The 21282-nt window shown below is 35.8% G+C and overlaps 3 protein-coding genes across 3 annotated transcripts; 1 reads left to right on the top strand and 2 right to left on the bottom strand.

The window, feature by feature from the left end:
• Window positions 1–314: 314 nt before the first annotated feature.
• On the bottom strand, window positions 315–15325 carry LOC144452965 (L-lactate dehydrogenase B chain-like). The gene is made up of 10 exons (XM_078144201.1): window positions 15148–15325; window positions 12123–12282; window positions 6295–6409; window positions 5599–5709; window positions 4002–4064; window positions 3353–3526; window positions 3031–3148; window positions 2474–2597; window positions 1882–2067; window positions 315–452 (listed from the first exon to the last, which is right to left on the bottom strand). The coding sequence occupies exons 2-9, from the start codon at window positions 12255–12257 to the stop codon at window positions 1903–1905; spliced, it is 1005 nt and encodes a 334-aa protein (XP_078000327.1). The 5' UTR covers window positions 12258–12282; window positions 15148–15325; the 3' UTR covers window positions 315–452; window positions 1882–1902.
• Window positions 15326–16768: 1443 nt separating this feature from the next.
• LOC144452706 (basic phospholipase A2 RVV-VD-like) lies at window positions 16769–18623 on the top strand. Its single transcript, XM_078143849.1, has 4 exons — window positions 16769–16802; window positions 17372–17549; window positions 17674–17807; window positions 18373–18623. The coding sequence occupies exons 1-4, from the start codon at window positions 16769–16771 to the stop codon at window positions 18621–18623; spliced, it is 597 nt and encodes a 198-aa protein (XP_077999975.1).
• Window positions 18624–20466: 1843 nt separating this feature from the next.
• Window positions 20467–21282, bottom strand: LOC144452705 (galanin receptor type 1-like). The gene has a single exon (XM_078143848.1). It carries the CDS (start codon window positions 21280–21282, stop codon window positions 20467–20469), a length of 816 nt encoding a protein of 271 aa, XP_077999974.1.

Here is a 21282-nt window from a genome sequence, read left to right as displayed (position 1 = left end):
ATCCATACTAGTATCTCTTTCAAAAAATAATGCATTGGTTTTTGATTTTTTAATGTGACAAAATTCCTTATAAAATCCAATACATATGTACTCTAGACTTATGTAAATACATTGTTTAACCATATTTGACAACCTATTAGGCACACTCAGTGCTAGTTCTTGCTGGTAGCTTTATGTCTACATAACACAGGCTCAGTTCTTGCTGGTAGCTTTATGTCGAGATCTACATAACACAGGCTCAGTTCTGGCTGGTAGCTTGATGTCTACATAACACATTCAGTTCTGGCTGGTAGCTTTATATCCTGTTGCACAGCTGCTAATGTGTCGACACTCTTTTTAACTTTTTGTACTTCTTCGTCAGTCAGTTTTTGCGTCAAAGTATACTCAATACCATTACCTCCTAACACACACGGTAAACTAATGAACACTTCTTCCTCGATTCCAAGTAAACCCTGTGTGCAAATAAAGAGATGCAATTGTTTGTTTGGAACATGCAATACTAGTAATTATATGTAACTTCTGGAAGGTAAGAAAATCAAATATATGTGGGTTCAGTCAGTGCGATTGTGTGTGTGTGTGTGTGTGTGTGTGTGTGTGTGTGTGTGTGTGTGTGTGTGTGTGTGTGTGTGTGTGTGTGTGTGTGTGTTAACCCTCATATCTCTGGTATTCACCAACCGATTTCAACCAAACCTTGCATAGAGCGAGGTATCTTACTATGTAAGACATATGCATGTCACTGTTTTGTGACGGAATCAAATATGGCTGAATGGCCGAATATTTTTTTTGGCCACAAGGAGTGCTTGTAGAATCTGCTTTAATTTTTAGTCCTGAATATGTCTACTTCTGCCCACGTAGTTCAACGTAACCAGAGCTGCATGTGAATAAATGTTACTAGACTCTCTGAGAACTTGCATGATTCCGTGATTTATAATATTTATTAATTTATTTTTAACATTTAATTATTTTGGATTTTCGATCTCCTCACTGGAAACATCCAGTCCCACCTGGGTTATTTGCCAAGTATTGCTACTGGCAATCCTTTTTGATGCTGGAAACCCAGCCGATCACTTACTCATCCTTCTTTTGCCTTAATATCTGATTTCAATCAGAGAATTTACAACATAACAAGCCATTTTAGTGTTAACAAATGAAACAAAACGTCATCCTGCTACATTTTATTGTCTGGCTCAACAAAGTTTTAAACAAAAGTGCTATTTATCTTGCTCGACACAAATATCTCTGTTGGTAAGATTTATCTTGGGCGAGATGATAAAACGTGCACTTTTGGTAAGATTTTTGTTGAGCCAGACGATAAAATGTAGCAGTGTTAGTAAGATTTTTGTAGTGCCAGACGATAAAATGTAGCAGTGTTAGTAAGATTTTGTAGTGCCAAACGATAAAATGTAGCAGTGTTAGTACGATTTTTGTTGGATGAGATGATACAATGTAGCCGTAAGAACTTTCGTTGAACCAGATGACGTTTAGTTCCATGTTTCTTGATTTTAATTTTCTTGCTATAACATCAATGCAAACGAAGTCATACAAAGTCCAGTTAAGAAATAACACTATGAGGGTATCTACGGGGATAAAGTTCTGTTGCCAAGCAACACTGCAACATTCTGTTGCCAAGCAACACTGCAAACAACTGTCATTACCCAGAAATAAATTTATACCACCAAGGTACATCATAAAAATAAGAATTATTCTATTTTGGCGCTCTAGTGTGAGGTAGGTACTAAGAATTAATGGACCACAGAAACACCACACAGTGTGAATATCCACTCACAGGAAAGCATGGGGCATGGCATTAGAGCATATGTTACATGCAATGCATTAGACAACACAGCAATGTACATGACTAAGGCCATAAACCAAATATACCAGTATCTGAAGTCATGTTTTTCACAGCTTTAGGTCTTTTTGCAGATTGAATATGGTGCTAGCGCTTTTCTGCAATTGTTGCCTTTCATGATCAGATAGTTTCTGACACAGTTTGTACTCGATGCCATGGTAACCAAGGATGCAGGGTACACTGAAAAAGACTTCTTCTTCTAAGCCATGAACTCCCTAGGTTGTTGAATAAAAGTTTGAAAGAAAAGAGAGAAGAGATGATAGATGTGAAGATGAGAGTTTAGAGATCTGGTTAAGAATGGCGCCCTCTAGTGATGACTATAAGAGATAGAAGATGGAGCAACAGACTATGATAATGAAGAGTGCCCTCTAGTGATGAAGCAGAGAAAATTGATGAATTTTATGGTATGACAGACCTGTATGGTGGGTGGTGAATGGTGCTCTCTAGTGGAGACTTAGTAATTGACCTTTTTGAAAATGATCAAAACTCACATTCTGTAAATCTGAATAATTATCTATAAAAGGGGATACAACTCAAGGAAATAAAAGTGTTGATAAGGGTAAGTTTACTTTGACCAGGGTGGATACAGCAAAGACATTGTGTTGATAAGGGTAAGTTTACCTTGACCAGGGTGGATACAGCAAAGACATTGTGTTGGTTACGTAATACAGCATTGACTAGAGTAGCAACACTTAGACCAATAGCCCAGGATGTATAGCCCTTCAGTTTAATGATTTCATATGCACTGTAAGAAACACAAACATGTGTATTAGTTGAATCTGCGATGGGAACGTTTTTTTTTACACTATTTTGTTAGCTATAATTGTATATAATTAGTACACCCTTAGTGACGGTATTAAATGACTTGTTGGTAAATGTATTTGTGTTGCTGTACACATAATGAAATATGGTACTGTAACAGTAAATCTAATCAAATTGATTTTAAAGTCGCCATCTTAAAATCAGCACCCCTCATGCAATCGTGATTTCAACCTGTTACTTTACTACTTATGGGTAAAAGAAATATGAAATATAAAATGGCTATCAATGTGACACAATGATGTACTTGCAATAAACACATGACTAAAATTTGTCCCAGCATGCTTTGCAACATGACCCAAAAGTACACCTGGTTTTTGCATTGTTCCATATCTCAAAGAAGAAGATGACACGTTTACCTTTCAACCACTTCTTTATGGAGTTTATTCCAACCCTCAGAATCCTCTGGTGTTCCACATTTAGGGTTTATCTGTTGTAAGAAGGTACCAGCTACATTGACACCACTCCACACAGGCACTGAATGAAAAGATTATAACAAATGGCATTGCAAATCAACTATCGCACACACTATGTGGTGACTGGAGAAAACAAGTTTTTCATCATCCTGATTCACAACAACGAATGTTGTCAATCATTAGAGTACACACTGAGTATCGAGTATCAGAAACACTGTGAATAAACAATTAAACATTCTGAACCAATCAAATGATTTCTACTTACCACTTGAATCACCATGTTCTCCAATTATCCATCCATGACAGCTAGAGGGCGCTATGCTTAATTTTTCACCAATCAGAAATCGGAATCGTGCAGAATCCAGATTGGTACCACTGCCAATGACACGGTGCGCAGGTAAACCACTGATTTTCCAGGCAACGTAAGTCAAAATATCCACTGATTGGGAACAAAGAAAGATTGTTAGCATATGCTCCATTTGTGCACAATATCTAACAAACAAACCAGAAATGCATAAAATTGAAGAATACAGTATGCAGGTTTGTCAGTACAGGCAATCATAGTAACTAACGTACCTGGGTTGGAGGCTTTCAGTGAAGAATCACCCCTGTATCTATAATCAGTAAAGACACACCCCTGTATCTATAATCACACACACACACACACACACACACACACACACACACACACACACACACACACACACACACACACACACACCCATGTATCTATAATCAGTAAACACACCCCTGTATCTATAATCAGTAAAGACACACCCCTGTATCTATAATCACACACACACACCCATGTATCTATAATCACACACACACACACACACACACACACACACACACACACACACACACACACACACCTGTATCTATGATCACACACCCCTGTATCTATAACGTACCTGGGTTGGAGACAATCAGTAGAATAGTATCAGGACTGTGTTTAACAAGTTGTGGTATGATACCTACAAGGAGAAAACAGAACGATTTAGTCCAGACTTCCATATATAAACCTAGCCTTGCTGAATTAAATCTCTGGGCTTATTTTATTCTTTAACCACTTTTAAGCACAACTGTGTTCTTTTATCGACCTGAGTGAGTGATTACAAACAGTCAGATGAACACCTTGGGTGACTACTAGTAACTGGAAATTTTTTATTAAAGTTGACCATATTTTCCTTATCAAAATTTGAAATAAATAACAAATTTAAAATATTTGAAGATTACAGAAAGAAGGAAAATCTCCCAAGCGTCTGATGTTAGTCTAACATAAACCATAAATTAAAGGAAAGCATTCAACATACAGATTCAGTAACAGGGAGATGTTGTCTAGCTTGGGTTAGTCTTAATTCACCAAGATTCTTGTCATTGGGGTTTTTTACTTGATGACTGCTGTCTCCAGAGAGACTGGAGAAATAGTGCACAAACAGTACAATGTACGTGATTTCTTCTGTTGCTTAGGATGCAAGAATCATGAGAATAATGATTATTGATCAATTAATTAATTTCGTACCACACTCAGTGTTTCTCAAGATGCAAAAAATGTACATACAGGGATCAAACTTGTACTAGCTGCAATTGAGACACTTTTCCACCAAACAAGTCTTCATATAAGACATAGCCCCCCCCAATACTTCTATGTAACTGAATGGTGACATGAGTTCAAAGAAAAGAGTGACAAAAAATAAATACTAAAAAGTGTCTGTGATGTGCAGGAAATGGCTGGATTTCAATCATTGACCTTGAAGTTCAAAGTCAAAGTCAAGGTCACAGGTCAGGGTCTCAAAAGAAAGTTTACACCTAACATTATGGGGATACACACTTGAATGGAGTCTCTATCTTAAAGTTTAGTGGAACAAAATAATTCTGAATTTATTGCTTTCGTTTTCAATTTCTGCATGGGAAGGATCTAGTGTGGTGATTGTATGTATGTATGTATGCATGTATGTATGTATGTATGTATGTATGTATGTATGTATGTATGTATGTATGTATGTATGTGTGTGTATGTATGTATGTATGTATGTATGTATGTGTGTGTATGTATGTATGTATGTATGTATGTATGTATGTATGTATGTATGTATGTATGTATGTATGTATGTGTGTGTGTGTGTATGTATGTATGTATGTATGTATGTATGTGTGTGTGTGTGTGTGTATGTATGTATGTATGTATGTATGTATGTATGTATGTGTGTGTGTGTGTGTGTGTGTATGTATGTATGTATGTATGTGTGTGTGTGTGTATGTATGTATGTATGTATGTATGTATGTATGTATGTATGTATGTATGTATGTATGTATGTATGTGTGTGTGTGTGTGTATGTATGTATGTATGTATGTATGTATGTATGTATGTATGTATGTATGTGTGTGTGTGTGTCTGTGTGTGTGTCTGTGTGTGTCTGCGTGTGTGTCTGTGTTATAATTTTCTCAAAAATCACTTGCTTAATTCAAATGAAAATTCTATAAGTTAACTAGGATGTTTTACTTACTTTTAAAAATCTCCACATTTCTCTGTACCAGGTTAAGTCTGCTTTCACCTTCTTTCTGTCTGGCACCGGCTGTAATCACACATAGCTTAGACTTTGCACTGATTGAATAGTCTGAAGGAAATACAAAATTTGAAATACTTTAGTTTTCAATTTATTTACATCTTTATATATATATATATATATATATATATATATATATATATATATATATATATATATATATTATATACATATATATATATATATATATATATATATATATATATATATATATATATATATATATATATATATATATATATATATATATATATATATACATATATATGAATTTGTGGTATATTTTATGATTATTGTCTTCAGGAATAACATGTTGCTATGGACAATTTGCAAACTTGCCATTTTTAATGATGCATTGTGAGGAAATCTGCCATCTTGAATGGTGCATCATGGGAAAAGTATCATTATGTTTGGCCAAAATTAGGTATTACTGCTGTTCCACAGTGCTTAGTTTGTAAGCACTGTAAATTGGCTATTGGAGAGCTAATACCACGAGTGGCACGGCGGTGATGAATACACTACAATTAATGAATGAAGAAGCAAGTTGAAAGGAGACATAAAATGTGTGTATATGATCTGGGAGAGGATACATTGTGAATTCATTAGGATTACACATTTACATGCACATGTACTTACTAGTACTGGCACAGACTCTCACTTTCATAAATGGCATTCCATGCTGGAGATCCATCATTTCACCACGTAACTTGTCTTCCATCACATCAACTAAAGCAACTTCATTTGAGATACCCTGATAGATAAACAAAGAATCTACATAAAAGACACATTTTACATGAAGGGAGCCCTCTACATAAATATTTGATAAACCCTGTTATAAATACCACAAAGTATCCTGATGAAATAAACTGCGCACTCAATGTCAATAATTGACAAACATTGCTAGAAATATTGCAAAGTATCGTAATGAAATAGACCTTTATACTAAGTGCGCCCTCAATGCAATACTTGACAAACCTTGCTAGAAATACTACAAAATATCATAATGAAATAGACCTTTACATAAAGTGGGCCCTAAATGTCAATACTTGACAAGCTCTGATAGAAACACTACAAAGTATCATGACGAAATAGACCTTTATATAAAGTGCGCCCTAAATGCAAAATTGCCAACCCCTGCTAATGACGAAGTATACATAGTGCGCCCTCAACATAAAATACTTCGAAACTGTGCTTAACATATATAGTGTCGTGTTGAAACGGAGCTTCCCATTAGAGTATTGGAAATATCAACGAACACTCTATAAACTCTAGTGGCTGTGCTGAAAATTACATTTTCTTAGCACAATAAAATTCCATACATGTTGTACTATCGGAGTGTCTGAGATTGATCATATCTGGTAATATAGCTGAAATGTTATCAATATGTTTCACTATAGAAATGTACATAATATTTCTACTAGTGGGCTCAGAGGTACACTCTCACAGCTTTCGCTAAATCGTCTGTTACTAGAACACTTTGACTGTTTATGGCGCCCTCAATGGTTACTTTAGACTATCCAAAAACGCCATTTGAGGATATATTCTTAATTTATCGTTGAGGGCGCACTGCACAAGGAGATTGGCCTTGGGAATCGAGTACTATGTAATATGGTCAAAGTGGTGTATTAACAGACTATTTTAGCAAAAAATAGCGAGTCTGTGAGACAGCCTCCAGCTGAGAGATTGCAACATCTTCTGTACTTGCAAATTAAAAACTTGGAATTAAAAATTAGGTTTAGTGACTGTATTGTTATTGTTGGCGAGTATATTTCGCCCTTTCAAGAGGCAACTTATTATGAGTGGCATTTATTTAGTACTTTGCCCAGGGAGAACACTACACACAGATGGTTCTTACATAAGACGTCTGGGGACAAATACTCATCAACTATTCATTACATCATACATAACTGTACACATATTCCGTGGAATAGTTGGGACAGCTGCTCACAAGTTTAACCCCTAGTCTACCCTTAGTCTACATAAACTGATAGGTATTAAAGCTACCCTAGCTGCAACTGAGATATTTGTTTCATCACATAGCCAAAATATATATTCACTAAAAATTGGTCAATTACTTATAAAAAGATATTCTATCTGTTAATTAGTGGTCAATATTATCTGTAGGTAGTGTAGTGGCAAGTTTAAATATTGAATGAAATCTTAGTTTTCAATATGTCACCATGTTAAAACTGTAGTAATTATAACTGAAGTATCATTTTTCGATCAGACAACCACAATATATTCACTGAAAAGTTTTAAAATACCGATAATTGTACATGTTAATCAGTGGTTGATCGCGATCGTCGTTGAGGGCGCTGATGTTTCGGTACGAACCCCACAATCAAGTTGATTTGATTTATCATGTAACAGCTACAAAAAAATGTGCTCACCTATAGGTGATTGGATACTAATCAGGGTGTACGATGTTACGAGTAAGTTATTGTATCTAACAAAACATATTCCAAAAAATATGACAGTTGAGTTGCGGTTTTAAGTTTTATTTGCTAATGTGTCCTCTAATAGAAGACAACATGTTTAGTTGTTTGTTAAATGATAACAACTGCGGTTTCCTTAAGCCACACCGTTAAAGCTTGCCGCAGAAAAGACTGTTCAGCCTTCCGCTGATTCCAGCAAAAACACAATACTGGGTTGGAATACACTAGTTAACTATGGGAAGGCTCGCACAGATTTCCTGATCTGGAGAGAAAGTGGGTCGCTTAACTTTGGCTCGTTCTTTAAGCTAACGAGGAAACCCCGAACGCAATTTAAAAGGCAGCTTTCTCACTGTACTATGTAGAAAAGTAGAAGATCAACCGAGAGCAAATGCTTCAGCAGAAAGTCTAAATAATGACCCAACGTCGTATTGGGAGCACGTTTCTAAACGTGAAAATGCGATGACATGTGTGTGAGCCAAGACAAGATATGTGATTTAATTAAAGATTTGAAAACAGGTGCATCTTCTGGTATTGATGAGATTATCCCTGAACATATAAAGATTGACCCAGCTTGAGTGTCTTTGTTGATATTCATGTGTTTCACCGCTATTCTAATATAGTTTTGTACCTAGACAGTAAATGACGACTGTTTTGGTTCCAATTCCTAAAGACCCCCGGTGGTGACATCTGTTACAAATCAAATCATATGTAACTATGTCAACTACTGCAGCTAAACTTCTGGAGAAAATTTGCCTAAATCGTTGTGGATTGTCTGTCTTCAACTGATAATCAGTTTCGTCCTTTCGATGAAGTTTTGAGGAAAAAGACTGTTAGTTTTTTTTAGACAGACTGTATTTATAGTGTAATCCTATCGTTTCAATTGTTGTGTCAAATATGATTTTGTCTCAAAGTGTGTTGGGGAATGTTTGATGCTAGAGAATGTTTAACTTCATCTGTTTTATATATCATTCTTTACCCCCTATTTTCATTTAATTCTGTATTTGGTTATTTTTTCAAATTGTCTGCAATAAACGTAAATAATAAATAAATAAATAAATAAATAAATAAAATAGTGACTCTGGTTTGGTACTAAGACAGTGGGCACCAGATTTGTTTATACAAGACATTGCTATGCATCAGTGGTCTTGGCATGTCAAATTGGGTTTGGGATTACACTGACCTTTTGTGTACAAAAGAGGACAGTGTACGCAGAGCTCTATATTCCTAAAAGTTAACATAATAAATTCCAATGATGTTATTAAAATAACTACATGCTTCATGTTGTAATTTTATTTGTCCATGTGTTTATCATGATTTATATGTTTAGTCTGTTGTCAGCCAATGTGTCAGTGGATTAAAACATAAAGAGGGCGGTGTCCGAGTTACATTTAAATCCAAGGACTGTTTCATATTTACAACGAAATTCGATCGACTGTAGCTCGAAGCCCCTTTATATACAGTAATCGCCTAATCTCAACTTCATGTACATTTTCATTCACATGTGTTGAACTTGCAGAAATTTTGTCATAAATGCTCACTGTTTCACGCCCCTGAAGTTCTCTCCTGAGTGTATTATATGTACGTGCAGTGACAATTGTCCATGTTATCATGACTGTTATCAACTGCAATGTATTCCTAGTTGGTGGGTCATAGAGTGAGTGGAGGGTCTATGGGTGGGTCCTAGTTAATTGGTGGGTCATAGAGTGGGTGGAGGGTCTATGGGTAGGTCCTAGTTAATTGGTGGGTCATAGAGTGGGTGGAGGGTCTATGGGTGGGTCAAACTTGTGGTATCACTCCAGACATGCTGCTAATCTCTCACACCTCATTTTTCCTATGTCTACACTACATGTTAATCAAACATCACTACCAGAAGATCTAAATCTCAAAGTTCCATTTTATCATACCCCTATATTTTCCTGTATTGACTTACAAATTATTTTGTTATTAGTTACTGATAGGTCAGTGGAAGTGTCAATCAACTTGGGTGGATCTTGCTAGGATATATAACATCGCAAAGCAAATCATCTACCGTTATGTACAATGCTATATCTTAAATTAATCTCACTAGAATCAATAAACCATAGCTAACAAGGCAGTAATCACAAGTCATCTAGTTGTAACATAAAACATTAAAACTAGTCTTAGCAAAATACATCAGTCAACAAGTGTACACGTGTTTACCATACATCATCTACAGTATTTGTAACTTAAAACTAGTCTCGGCTAAAATGAAAAATAAACCATAAGAATGCAGTATGTCTAAATCTGATATCACGCACTGCACTACTTGTTAACACAGAGATCAGAATTATAACCCTGTCAAGATCTAAATGCTGAATTCGTGCGAAATTGATTCCAATCCGGTTCTCCTGTCCCAATATGTACCTATAAAAATCTTTTCAAAGTAAATCAGTTCGAAATTGGTTTAACTTGTAAATGGGGACAGGAGGAATTAGTTCAAAGTCATTACCCACAGCTGCGCACTGCGATCCTGGATTTACCATCTGGCAATAAGCCATAGGATGGTAAGGAGGTACATGGTGGGGGAAGGGGGGGGGGGTGAATGCCATCCTGCAACCAGTTAGTACCTGACGTAGGAGAAGGATCGAAGGCATTTTCCACCTGGCACTGAGTCATTATCTAATGCAGGGGGGGGGGGTGATGGGTGGGGTGGGCTGTATGCTATTCTGCAGCCATCTATATCTGATATCTGCTATGTCAGGAGGAACGCATTTTCCATACTGCACCAAGTCAGTATATAATGCATTGGGTGGGGTGAGGGGGTGTGAAGGGCAGGCCGTAACCCATCCTGCATCCAGTTAGTACATGACATATGGGGAGGAGGAGGCGTGGTATTTTCCACCCTGCACCAAGTCAGTATTTATTGCAGGGGGAGGGTTGGGGATGGGAGCTGTGTACCGTCCTGCAGCCATACAATAGCTCATATAAGGGGGGGGGAAAGATATTTTCCATTCTAATACCTAATGCATGGGGTGGGGGTGTGGGACTGTACTCCATCCTGTACCAAGCAAGAACCTGGTACATTAGGGAATGAGCATGTGTCATCAAGCACAAAGCCATTATCAAATGCGTTGGCGAAGAGGGCATACTATGCCATCCTACACAAAGTCAGTACCTCAAACATCATATTAGGGCAGGGGGTGGGGGTGGGGAGCATTTGCCATCCTACACACCAAGTCAGTATCTAATGTACTCTATCCATATGAATGCCTACTGTCCAATTTATCAAATATAAGTTGATAACAATGCTTGGTTGAGTATACATGTGATTATCTGAAATTATTTTGTGACATATCTTTATTGTTTTTGATTAAAGTAACTAAGATTTATAAAGTTCATCTTCTATCACAAGAATGGGTTGATCGAGTATACAACTATTTCTTTCTTCAAAATTGGGGATCATTGTTGCCCTAGCTGTAACTGGACATTTGTTTGAAACTGTCTTAAATGTTGTACTGAATAAATTCGTTATTTTTCTTTTGGTGGTTACACCATACAATGACCTTCCTAGGTCACATATTATTAAGATGTGCAGACACGCCAGTAATCCTAAACACTGCATTACAGAAATTTCTTTGAAGTATATGTTACTTTGCATTCCACAAAACATCCATGGATGTGTGAAAATTCCACAAACAGAAATGAACATGACATGCTGAGATGAAATGTAGTGAGAATAGCTCTCAAGGTCAGTATGTTTAGGTCTCTAATTAAGTTGAATTTAGAAAGTATCAAATCCCTTGGTACTTCTCATTCCATCAAATACCATGTTGGTGACCTTGAGGTCAGAGGTCAAAGGTGAAACCAACTTGATTCCAAAATGAAATCTCAGACGTCAAATGCATGAAATTTGGTAGGAGGTGTATATGTTCAATGCACTAGTCAAGATTTTAATGAACTGCATTGTTCACAAGTCACAGAGCATCTATTGACATTGGTCCCCTACTCTGTGTATTTCCATGTATTGACGTGTAGAAACTTTAGGTCAAAGGTCAGAGGTCAACTTACCTGCTGAATGATACTAAAAGCACATGCCATTCCAACCTGACCCACTCCAACTACAGTCACTTTATTTGGTGAATCTAGACATAGTTCACCACACTGCACCATCAAGTTATCTTTGATACAAACTGGTTCCACCATCTTTTAATCAGAAATTACTTGTTTCCTAGAAATAAAAGATAACAGATGGAGGTCACGTGTAACCACTTAGCAACATAATGATAGATAGACTAAGTAATTTAACACATTGTTTGTTTCTATGGTAACCTTGATTGAATATTTATACATTAATTATGGGATTCATCTGAATATCCTCGTGCATATCCTGTTGTATATGCATTTGCATAGATTAGTGATGTTCGGCAATTAGCTGTATATTTATTTATTTTATTTATTCATTCATCACCCAACAGGCTTAGCCCAATAACAGGACGACCTTGATAAAATACAAAAATGATTGAACAAAACGTGTACCATACATCACAATAACAATTACACATTACTTTTACACAATGAGGAAAATACAATAAACATAAAGAAATACAAAATTAAGTAAAATTACCCGTCTGTATATATTAACTCTTTCAATTCATTTTTAAAATCAGCAAACGACGTAAAAAGGTCAATGCCATAAGGATACAGACTATTTAAAAGCCTCATAGAGCGCGATACAAATGCATGTTTGGACAGATCCATACGGTGGTTGGGAAGCCTAAAAATTTCCCTAAATCTAAAACACCTTGGAGGAACATAAAAATTAAACTTATCAAGAATATCTGGGCAAATAAATCTAGAATTCACACATTTATAGACAAAACACAGGTCAAGAAATTTACGTCTAAGAGATAATGGAGGCAAATTAAAAACGCCGCATAATTCTGAGTATCGATCTGACTCATACACATAACCCTGCTTAAAGCACATATATTTAATGAATTTCTTTTGGACCCTTTCAATTTTCTGACTGAGGTAGTTCTGATGAGGGGACCAGACTACTGAGTAGTAGTATATTTCGAATACAAGCTTCAAATTGCATATAATTTGGTGTATTCATTAACGATAACAACGAGTACGTTTGCTGAAGCTTAAAAAAGAATAGTAATAGGTTATTTGCATAATTAATGACTTTTGATAACTAACTTCAAATTTCATATATTTCGGTACGTCATAAAAACCGCATATGTACAATAAATCGTGTTGATATAGCTTTAGTTTTAATGAGAATTTGCATAATTAAACAGTTTCGGTAATTAGGCTATATCGTAAGAATGCAAAATCACAATGGTTTATTTGCACGATTAATGATTTCTCGATAATTAGGCAATATTTTAAGTATGCAAGCTGCAAATTTCACATAGTTTCATGCAATTAATTTTCCAATTAAGGAATATATCATCATATAATAGCTATAGTCTGTTATAGCTCAGAATTGTTCATTCCAACAATGTGTAGGAACACAAATCTATGGTTTTTCCCTTAGGGTGACTTTTTTTGTTTCTCATCTCCAGTGGAATAGTCAGACGAAATATAAAAAATAAATAAATAAATAGTCGGGCGGGCGAAATAAAAAAAAAAGGGGGGGGGGGGGGCAAGGAAAAAATATTTGTATTTTTTCAGTTCTACTCTCTGTCCATTCTGTCCTGTCAGTCTCTCTACAATTTCTTTTCTCTTCTCTTTATTGAATTCCTTGTTACAAGTCTCTTTCCTTCATTGTAGGAAGGTTGACAAGTCCGTAGAACAACTTTGTAAGAAAGATGAATACTTATCATCCTGATGGGTGTATATCTGTAGCCATGAAATATTGTATGAGTACTAATACATTCCATTCGTTCTAATAATCAAATTTCAAAGTGGCATAGCATTGTTTTCAAGTTATCCAATTTGAACTTTAGTATGTAACTTTTTGAAACACTTGCGTGATTGTCATCAGTGTGCTAGAGGAATTTTCATTTTTATAAACCATTACTTCTATGAAAGATTGTTCTTCAGTACGGTGTGAACTTGTCAAAATAATCCACCAGATAACATGCAAGAACTCAGTACTCCTTTGGAATTTACTGTATAAAAGTAATAATGTAAACATTGGTAACATGCCATGCAAGTCTTGACCTTGCGGCACAGTATACATTACGCGTCTTTTGTAACTTGTAAGTGTTGTTACTAAGGTTAGCAAGACCTTGTTGCATAGTGTCGACACCGACAAATTTACATTCAAAAATTCCGATGCTGAAACTATTTAAATCATCAATCACTGCTCGTTTTGAGTCATTTTGTACAATTTTTGTAACGTCCATGCCTAAAACCTGTGTTTATGACACAATTGAAACTTGTAAGTTGTACCAAACATGGTGAGTCCATAGGGGCATGTAATATTTCATAGATTGTTGTTTTCCAGGTCTACAGACTAAATATAACAACCTTTTGACTATATATTCCTACCTGTAAGGTGAAAATAGATAAAAATATTTCTACGTAGTATAGAGATTGATACATTTGTAGCAGCAAGACGTCATGAGGAACGTTTGATGTTCAATCTTGCTGTGTTGAACTCAGGGGTCGGTCGGAAATAAAAAAAGTTTTTTTTTCTGATGTCGGAGCTGCAAATTAGGGTCGGTCGGGAGATGAGAAACAGAAAAATAAAAAGGGCTGCCCTTACGGCGGGCATTCAGTTTACATCCGGTAATGCATTACTGTTGAGAGTCTTAAACAAACTAATCATTTGGGTAGGTGGTCTCGTCAAATATTGGCTACAATTAATGTTTTAAAAACTCATTTAGAATTTCATCAGGTCTACTACTTTTTCCTGTATGGGATGACTTTTTCAACATCCTCATTTAAAATCTCACTTGAATTGATTACATGTAAGCTTCTGCCGATTTCCTGATCTTGTTTGGACTCTCTGATCATATTTACCTCGTATAAATTATTTGGTCATGAAAAGTGCTATCAGTATTAATTTGTTCCCGAGCCCTATATTCATACCCCGTAACACAACGTCCTATTAAGATTACGAATTAAAAATATACGTTACCTGTCTCAAAAAGGGCAATTGCCGAGTTGATTGGAGAAAAGACAAAATTGTATGTATATTAACGTCGTCGGAGAGTATTTTCGAAAAATACGCGAAATGTAGATTTTTGTAAACTGACGTATATCAGCGATTTTGCACTGTGATAGATAAGAGAAGGGTGGTCAGGCACTGAATGCTCTGCTCTGCAAGCAATTAGTGTCATATATATTTCACAACGAACAAATATAACGCCATCAACGGCGTTTTTCAAGTTTACTTTTGTTTTCACCAAACAAGCACGTCATGGTTTATTTGAAGGCAAACAGTTCTTTACATGCTCATAACACATACGATACGGAAAACGATTTTAAAGGGGCACAAGCTGAGTTTATACATTTTGGGGTTTAATTTTTGCTACAGCGAATTCAAAGTCTACTCACAGTAGCACCTACAAATTAAAGCATGTGCAACCATCACTTATTTGCAATTGACGGTGTTAACATATAATTTATTGCTTACTAATACACACACCGAATAGTATTGTATCACGTATGTGTAATCATATTTGTGTAACAGTATACATAATATGATATGGTACACTTTTAGGTCCGAACCCTAAAATCAGCCCCCCCCCAACCACGCAATCACTATTTCAGTATCATACAGCGTGAACGGTATTGCATTGTGGGTAAACGTCTGTCTTGTAGCTGTATACTAGTACACGATAAATCAAACCAAATTGAATTTTAGGGTCCACACGGCGATCACGCGTTCACCGTGTTTCTTAATTCTGTACTGCTTGTGGATAATATCGATCACTGATTAGCATGTATAATGTCTAATTATATATATATATATATATATATATATATATATATATATATATATATATATATATATATATATATATATATATATAATTATATATATATATATATATATATATATATATATATATATATATATATATATATATATATATATATAAAATTATATATAAGTAAATTTCAGTGAATACACTGTGGCTGTCTGATCGAAAAATGATACTCTAGTTATAACTAGTACAGTTTCAACATGGTGACAAAATGAAAACTGAGTTTTCGTTCAATATTTAAACTCGTCATTACACTACCTATAGATGAAGGTCAGATAACACTGACCACTAATTAACATATACACTGTCTTTTTATAAGTAATTGAACAATTATTAGTAAATATGTCTTTGGTTATTTTATGACAGATGTGCCCCATTTAAAGTTAGTGCTGGCTAATTTCAAAGCGAGCACCTACGCCGAGAGTATTGTGGCCTCATTGTGCTGATGAGTACAGGCACGAAATCCGACCCCAGATTCGCAAGATAACCTACGTAGTGTTTATTGCCGATACGATGGTATTTCTTCTAGATACCTGTATTGTAACACAATGTGGTTAATGATAATGTGGGCTATTTTAGACGTTATACAAATTAATTGCTGGACCAAGCCCAAAGAGCATCAAACATATAAACTCCAACGCATGTCCTAAATAAGGCTATCAACAGAGTGACGTAGACACAACGGTGTGAGGAGTGTTCGTTCGTCTACAGCAAATATCTTGTGATTTCTAACTAGTTACATGCACGTACTTTACGTCGGAGTCAAAGATGAAGGTTTGTCTGGTCTTAGCATCTGTGTTGGGTAAGTAGACGTTTTTGAAAGACAAACACTGAACCTGTCACCCCTTTCATATTATTGAAGCCCTCCTGAGACTATTCTCAACGTCACGGTATGACTGGTCACGATATGGCTGTATAGTGTTCGATGTTTTTAAGAATTTCACCTGGATATGTATACAGTCTACACTTTGGTGTGGTTGATGTCAGTGGATGTCCGTGTCATAGTACAAGACTATTGTTTTGAGTGTCGTATGTAGAAATTACCAATATCTCTCATACGTTTACAGTACATGTACAGGTATTTCCATTTGAGTGCAACTTGAAAATGGGTGATTGCTTATATTAAGTTTGTTTTTTGAACAGATGTGAATGTGACAAATGAAGGCACGCAGAGGGGCACATATACAATGATCATGAGAGCTGATATGAAGTTGAACTTGGGGAGGCGGAGGGTGGGGGGTAGGGATACCAATTATGAGAGAGATATTAACCGGAAACGTGAACAGACACTGGGAAACAGGTACAGACCAATTAGATGATACACATAACACTTACATTCATATACATAAAGAATTTCATTTGTTGTTTCAGTCATTGTAATAGCGTCGCCAACGGCTGATAAGAGAACTAAACGTAGTCTATTTCAACTTGGTGACATGCTGGAATGTACAACAAACAAAGGCCTAATACAGAGTACGATAGATTACAATAGATATGGTTGTTGGTGTGGATTTGGAGGAGAAGGAATTCCATTGGATGCTACAGACCAGTGAGTAGTGTTAGTTTTACCATATCTCTTTTACTTTCCAATTGTTGGTTTTCGCAGTATTACGTCATAAGCCTGGTCAGAAGTTTAATGATCGACATTTTTGTGAATTATTCTTCTGTGCTAGATGCTGCCAAGATCACGATTTTTGTTACGAGAATACACGAGAAGAGGCGGGATGTGGAACCATTGATGTCTATACAATTCGATATAAATACGAAGCCCATCTCTGTGGTGGCAGGTTTGCCTTCATCAGATGCAGTGAGTAAATCTTCACAATTCATCTGATAGATGGCGCTCGTCAATACGGGACCGACATGATGATCAAATATCCATGCCAGGCAATGTATGCCTTGAGGGTAAATCACTTGAGTTGGGGGGGGGGGCAAGGGGGGGTGGTGGCTTGGACGGCTCAAGAAACTGATCAAGAGTTACAGGGTTGGCACTCTAAACCAATGCATATTACATATATATATATATATATATATATATATATATATATATATATATATATATATATATATATATATATATAACTCGGTGAGTATCAATCTGCTAAGACAGTGCTCTATACCGCAGTGGCAGAGCGTATATATATATATATATATATATATATATATATATATATATATATATATATATATATATATATATATATATATATATATATATATATATATATATATATATATATATGGTGTGTATGTGTGCGGTAGAGATTCAAGGAGGGGATGTTGTTTTTCATCGCTTTAACACAACTCACAATGAATCCTGCACATTGATATACACGTGAGTGACGTAACTTTCTTGTTTTGTTAATTTATAGAACGCACCTTTCAATATGACGATGACGATGACAAGGCTGCCTGTAAGAGGGCGATATGTCGATGTGATGCTGTATTGGCAGAGTGTTTAGCCAATCACCAAGACTCTTACAATGACGAATTCTACAATTTTCCTCAGTCGCAATGCGAGGATACACCAAGAATAGCAGACAGCAATGGAGAGAAAACGAAGACGGATTATAGATCGCCCAGAATTCCCAAGATAGACTTTATATTTACACGTGATTTTTAATGCAATAGCAGCATTTATGGCGGGGGGGGGGGGGTGCTTGAAAAAGGGCAAAGTGCAGTTTTTTTTCTCAAAATCTGATGGAGTATTCGGCGGCCATATTGAATTCTAAAATGACTAAATTTGTTGACATCATTTTGATCTTAATTTAAAAATAATTGTATGGTGACCCCAGATTTTTCTACTGCTCTTAACCGAAAATAGGTTGGATTTTTCTTGAACAATTTACAGCAAAAATCTAAATATTTTATTTCTGAGGCGCGTTTTAACGTCTTGTACAAACATCAGTTACTGTACGTGCATTTAAAAAAAATAAATGTAACGTCGTAATGTAAATATGTAAGTTTATTGCATTTCCTCTTCTGTGTATGGTGAATTAAAATGCATACCCGAATAATCCCTGGTATGGTTATTATCATGTTATGAGACACTGCGATATTCTGTATTGTTTGGTTATCATGATTGATTAAAAACAACGCAGTGCAGGTAATTGCTCTCAGTCTTGACAAGTAGCCATTTCCTATCAGATACATGTCGATAAGTAGAGAAACTTGACTTTTGACGGGGATACGTTGTATGTACAGTGGTACATTTAACACTTGATAACATTTAATAAAAAGTTGTACATGAACGATTATTTCAAAATATCGCAGTTTTAAAAAATGGCCGATAATCGAATTTTCGTCACACACTGAGTTGGCAACAAAAACAAAGAATTTATGAATACAGTCAATAGTGGCGGGGAAATATTTGATGGTGGCGAACAAACATGCATTTGTTTAATTTTACTCTAAGTTAACCAGACCACACTGTAGGCTCTGACTTCATCTTCTCTTTTCTATGCTTTATCCCTGGCAATTCATGAACTCTATAGTCGCGGCTCAACGCAGACCTATAAATAAGGTTAGTTTGGCCGCTAGAGGCGCTTTAGAGGGGCACGACCACATCATATACTTATTCCGAATGTATCCATTTACTCGATCTATGATTTGTACGACTTTTTGAGGGCGATTTTACATTTTATGCGAGGATTATAGATATTTTAAAAACATGAAATAATAGGTTTACGTCTTTATCGACTTCATGTTGAGGAAATTTTCAGATGGGAACGGAACTCATGTTTTGGGGGTTTTCGTGAAAAAGCCTTACCAATTCGGGCCAACATACATGCCCCAATTCTTCTGGATTAAGAAAAACTTTAACCATGTTTAATTTAATAATAGAAAACTAAGTGTGAAAACCATACACAGGTATATTCAAAATGCAAAGTATAGACAACGATTTACTTTGTATAGAATTATTTTTTTAATCATTAGGATAAAAAATTATGGATGATCGTCATGTGAATGAAAAATAACCAAGTTTATTTTACTTAAAGATTAATAAGCCTATTCACCACTTTACTAATAAAATTACACATGTTCTTGGTGAATTCGAATACAAAGGTCGAAAATATGTTAATTGTTTCAGCCACTTCGATGGATGTTTAAAGGAGCATGCGCACATGAAGCCGGCGTAATTTTTGTAGTATATTTCAATTGTACTCATAATATTCTACTTAGTTACTGAAACACACTTAATCATTACTCACTGAACTCAAACCTGGTATCACGATATAAGTTAAGTTATTCATGATTTGATGACGTAATTTATCATACGTATATTAATGTTCATGAAATCCCCACTATGCAATCAACTGTTCTAACAAAGGCAGAAGATAATTGTAATGTCATAGAAGACATGCATCGACATTGATACTGTACTAGAATAGCTTAATAAAGGTTTTATGTAAATATTTTCATTTGAATTAACATTTATAAATTTACTTTGTGTTAAATTAATTGCTTTAAATTTCACTCTGGGGAACATCGGTACAAGATGGCGTTTGAATATGTTGTGAAGGCAAGTGTAGGCTTACCGCTGTACTAGCTGGAACAACTTGATTATTACAAGAAATAAGTTTTTTGAAGGCTTTTCTGAATTGAGGATTGCTAAATCCATATACAAATGGATTAACGCACGAGTTACAAAACGCAAGTAAATGTGTAGCGTCCGCAGTATAATGGTATGGTTGTTCAACACCAAAGTTGTATAACAAGAAAGTGATTTGGTTTGGCGCCCACAACACTCCAAACAAAATGGCGACCACACACAACATTTTTACAACGTTTTTGAAAGAGCTCTTAATGTTACCAGTCAAGTCTTTTTGACTAATTATTTTTCGTTTCTTCAGAACGTTCAGGATTCTGTGGTAAGCGAAGATCATTATTGAGAGAGGAATAGAATACTGCGTTAGAAATATCCACACACCAAGTGTGCCTTTCAGTATGCCTGTACTCGGCCATTTTACTGTACATCCGCCATCTTGATATGCGAACACGAATAAATTAAAAAGCTCGGGCAGAAGAGCAATAAGCCATACAAGTAATAATAATAGTTTCGCTTTGTTAAAGGTAAACATAGCTAAGTGTTTAACAGGTTGGACGATGGCATAATATCGCTCAAGAGTGATTAATACCAAGTTAAACGACGAAGCCGTGAACGAGTACCAAAGAAGAAAATCAGAAACCCAAAATCGACAAATAATTTCCCCCGCAGCTCCAGATGGTATTTCCCCTTCCGGGTAAGGGATAAACAATAACGTCGCCAGTAGATCCGCCAT

This window comes from Glandiceps talaboti, chromosome 23 (assembly GCF_964340395.1).
Source record: "Glandiceps talaboti chromosome 23, keGlaTala1.1, whole genome shotgun sequence".
Classification (NCBI taxonomy): Eukaryota; Metazoa; Hemichordata; class Enteropneusta; family Spengelidae; genus Glandiceps; species Glandiceps talaboti.
This window is presented reverse-complemented; position numbering and strand designations above follow the sequence as displayed.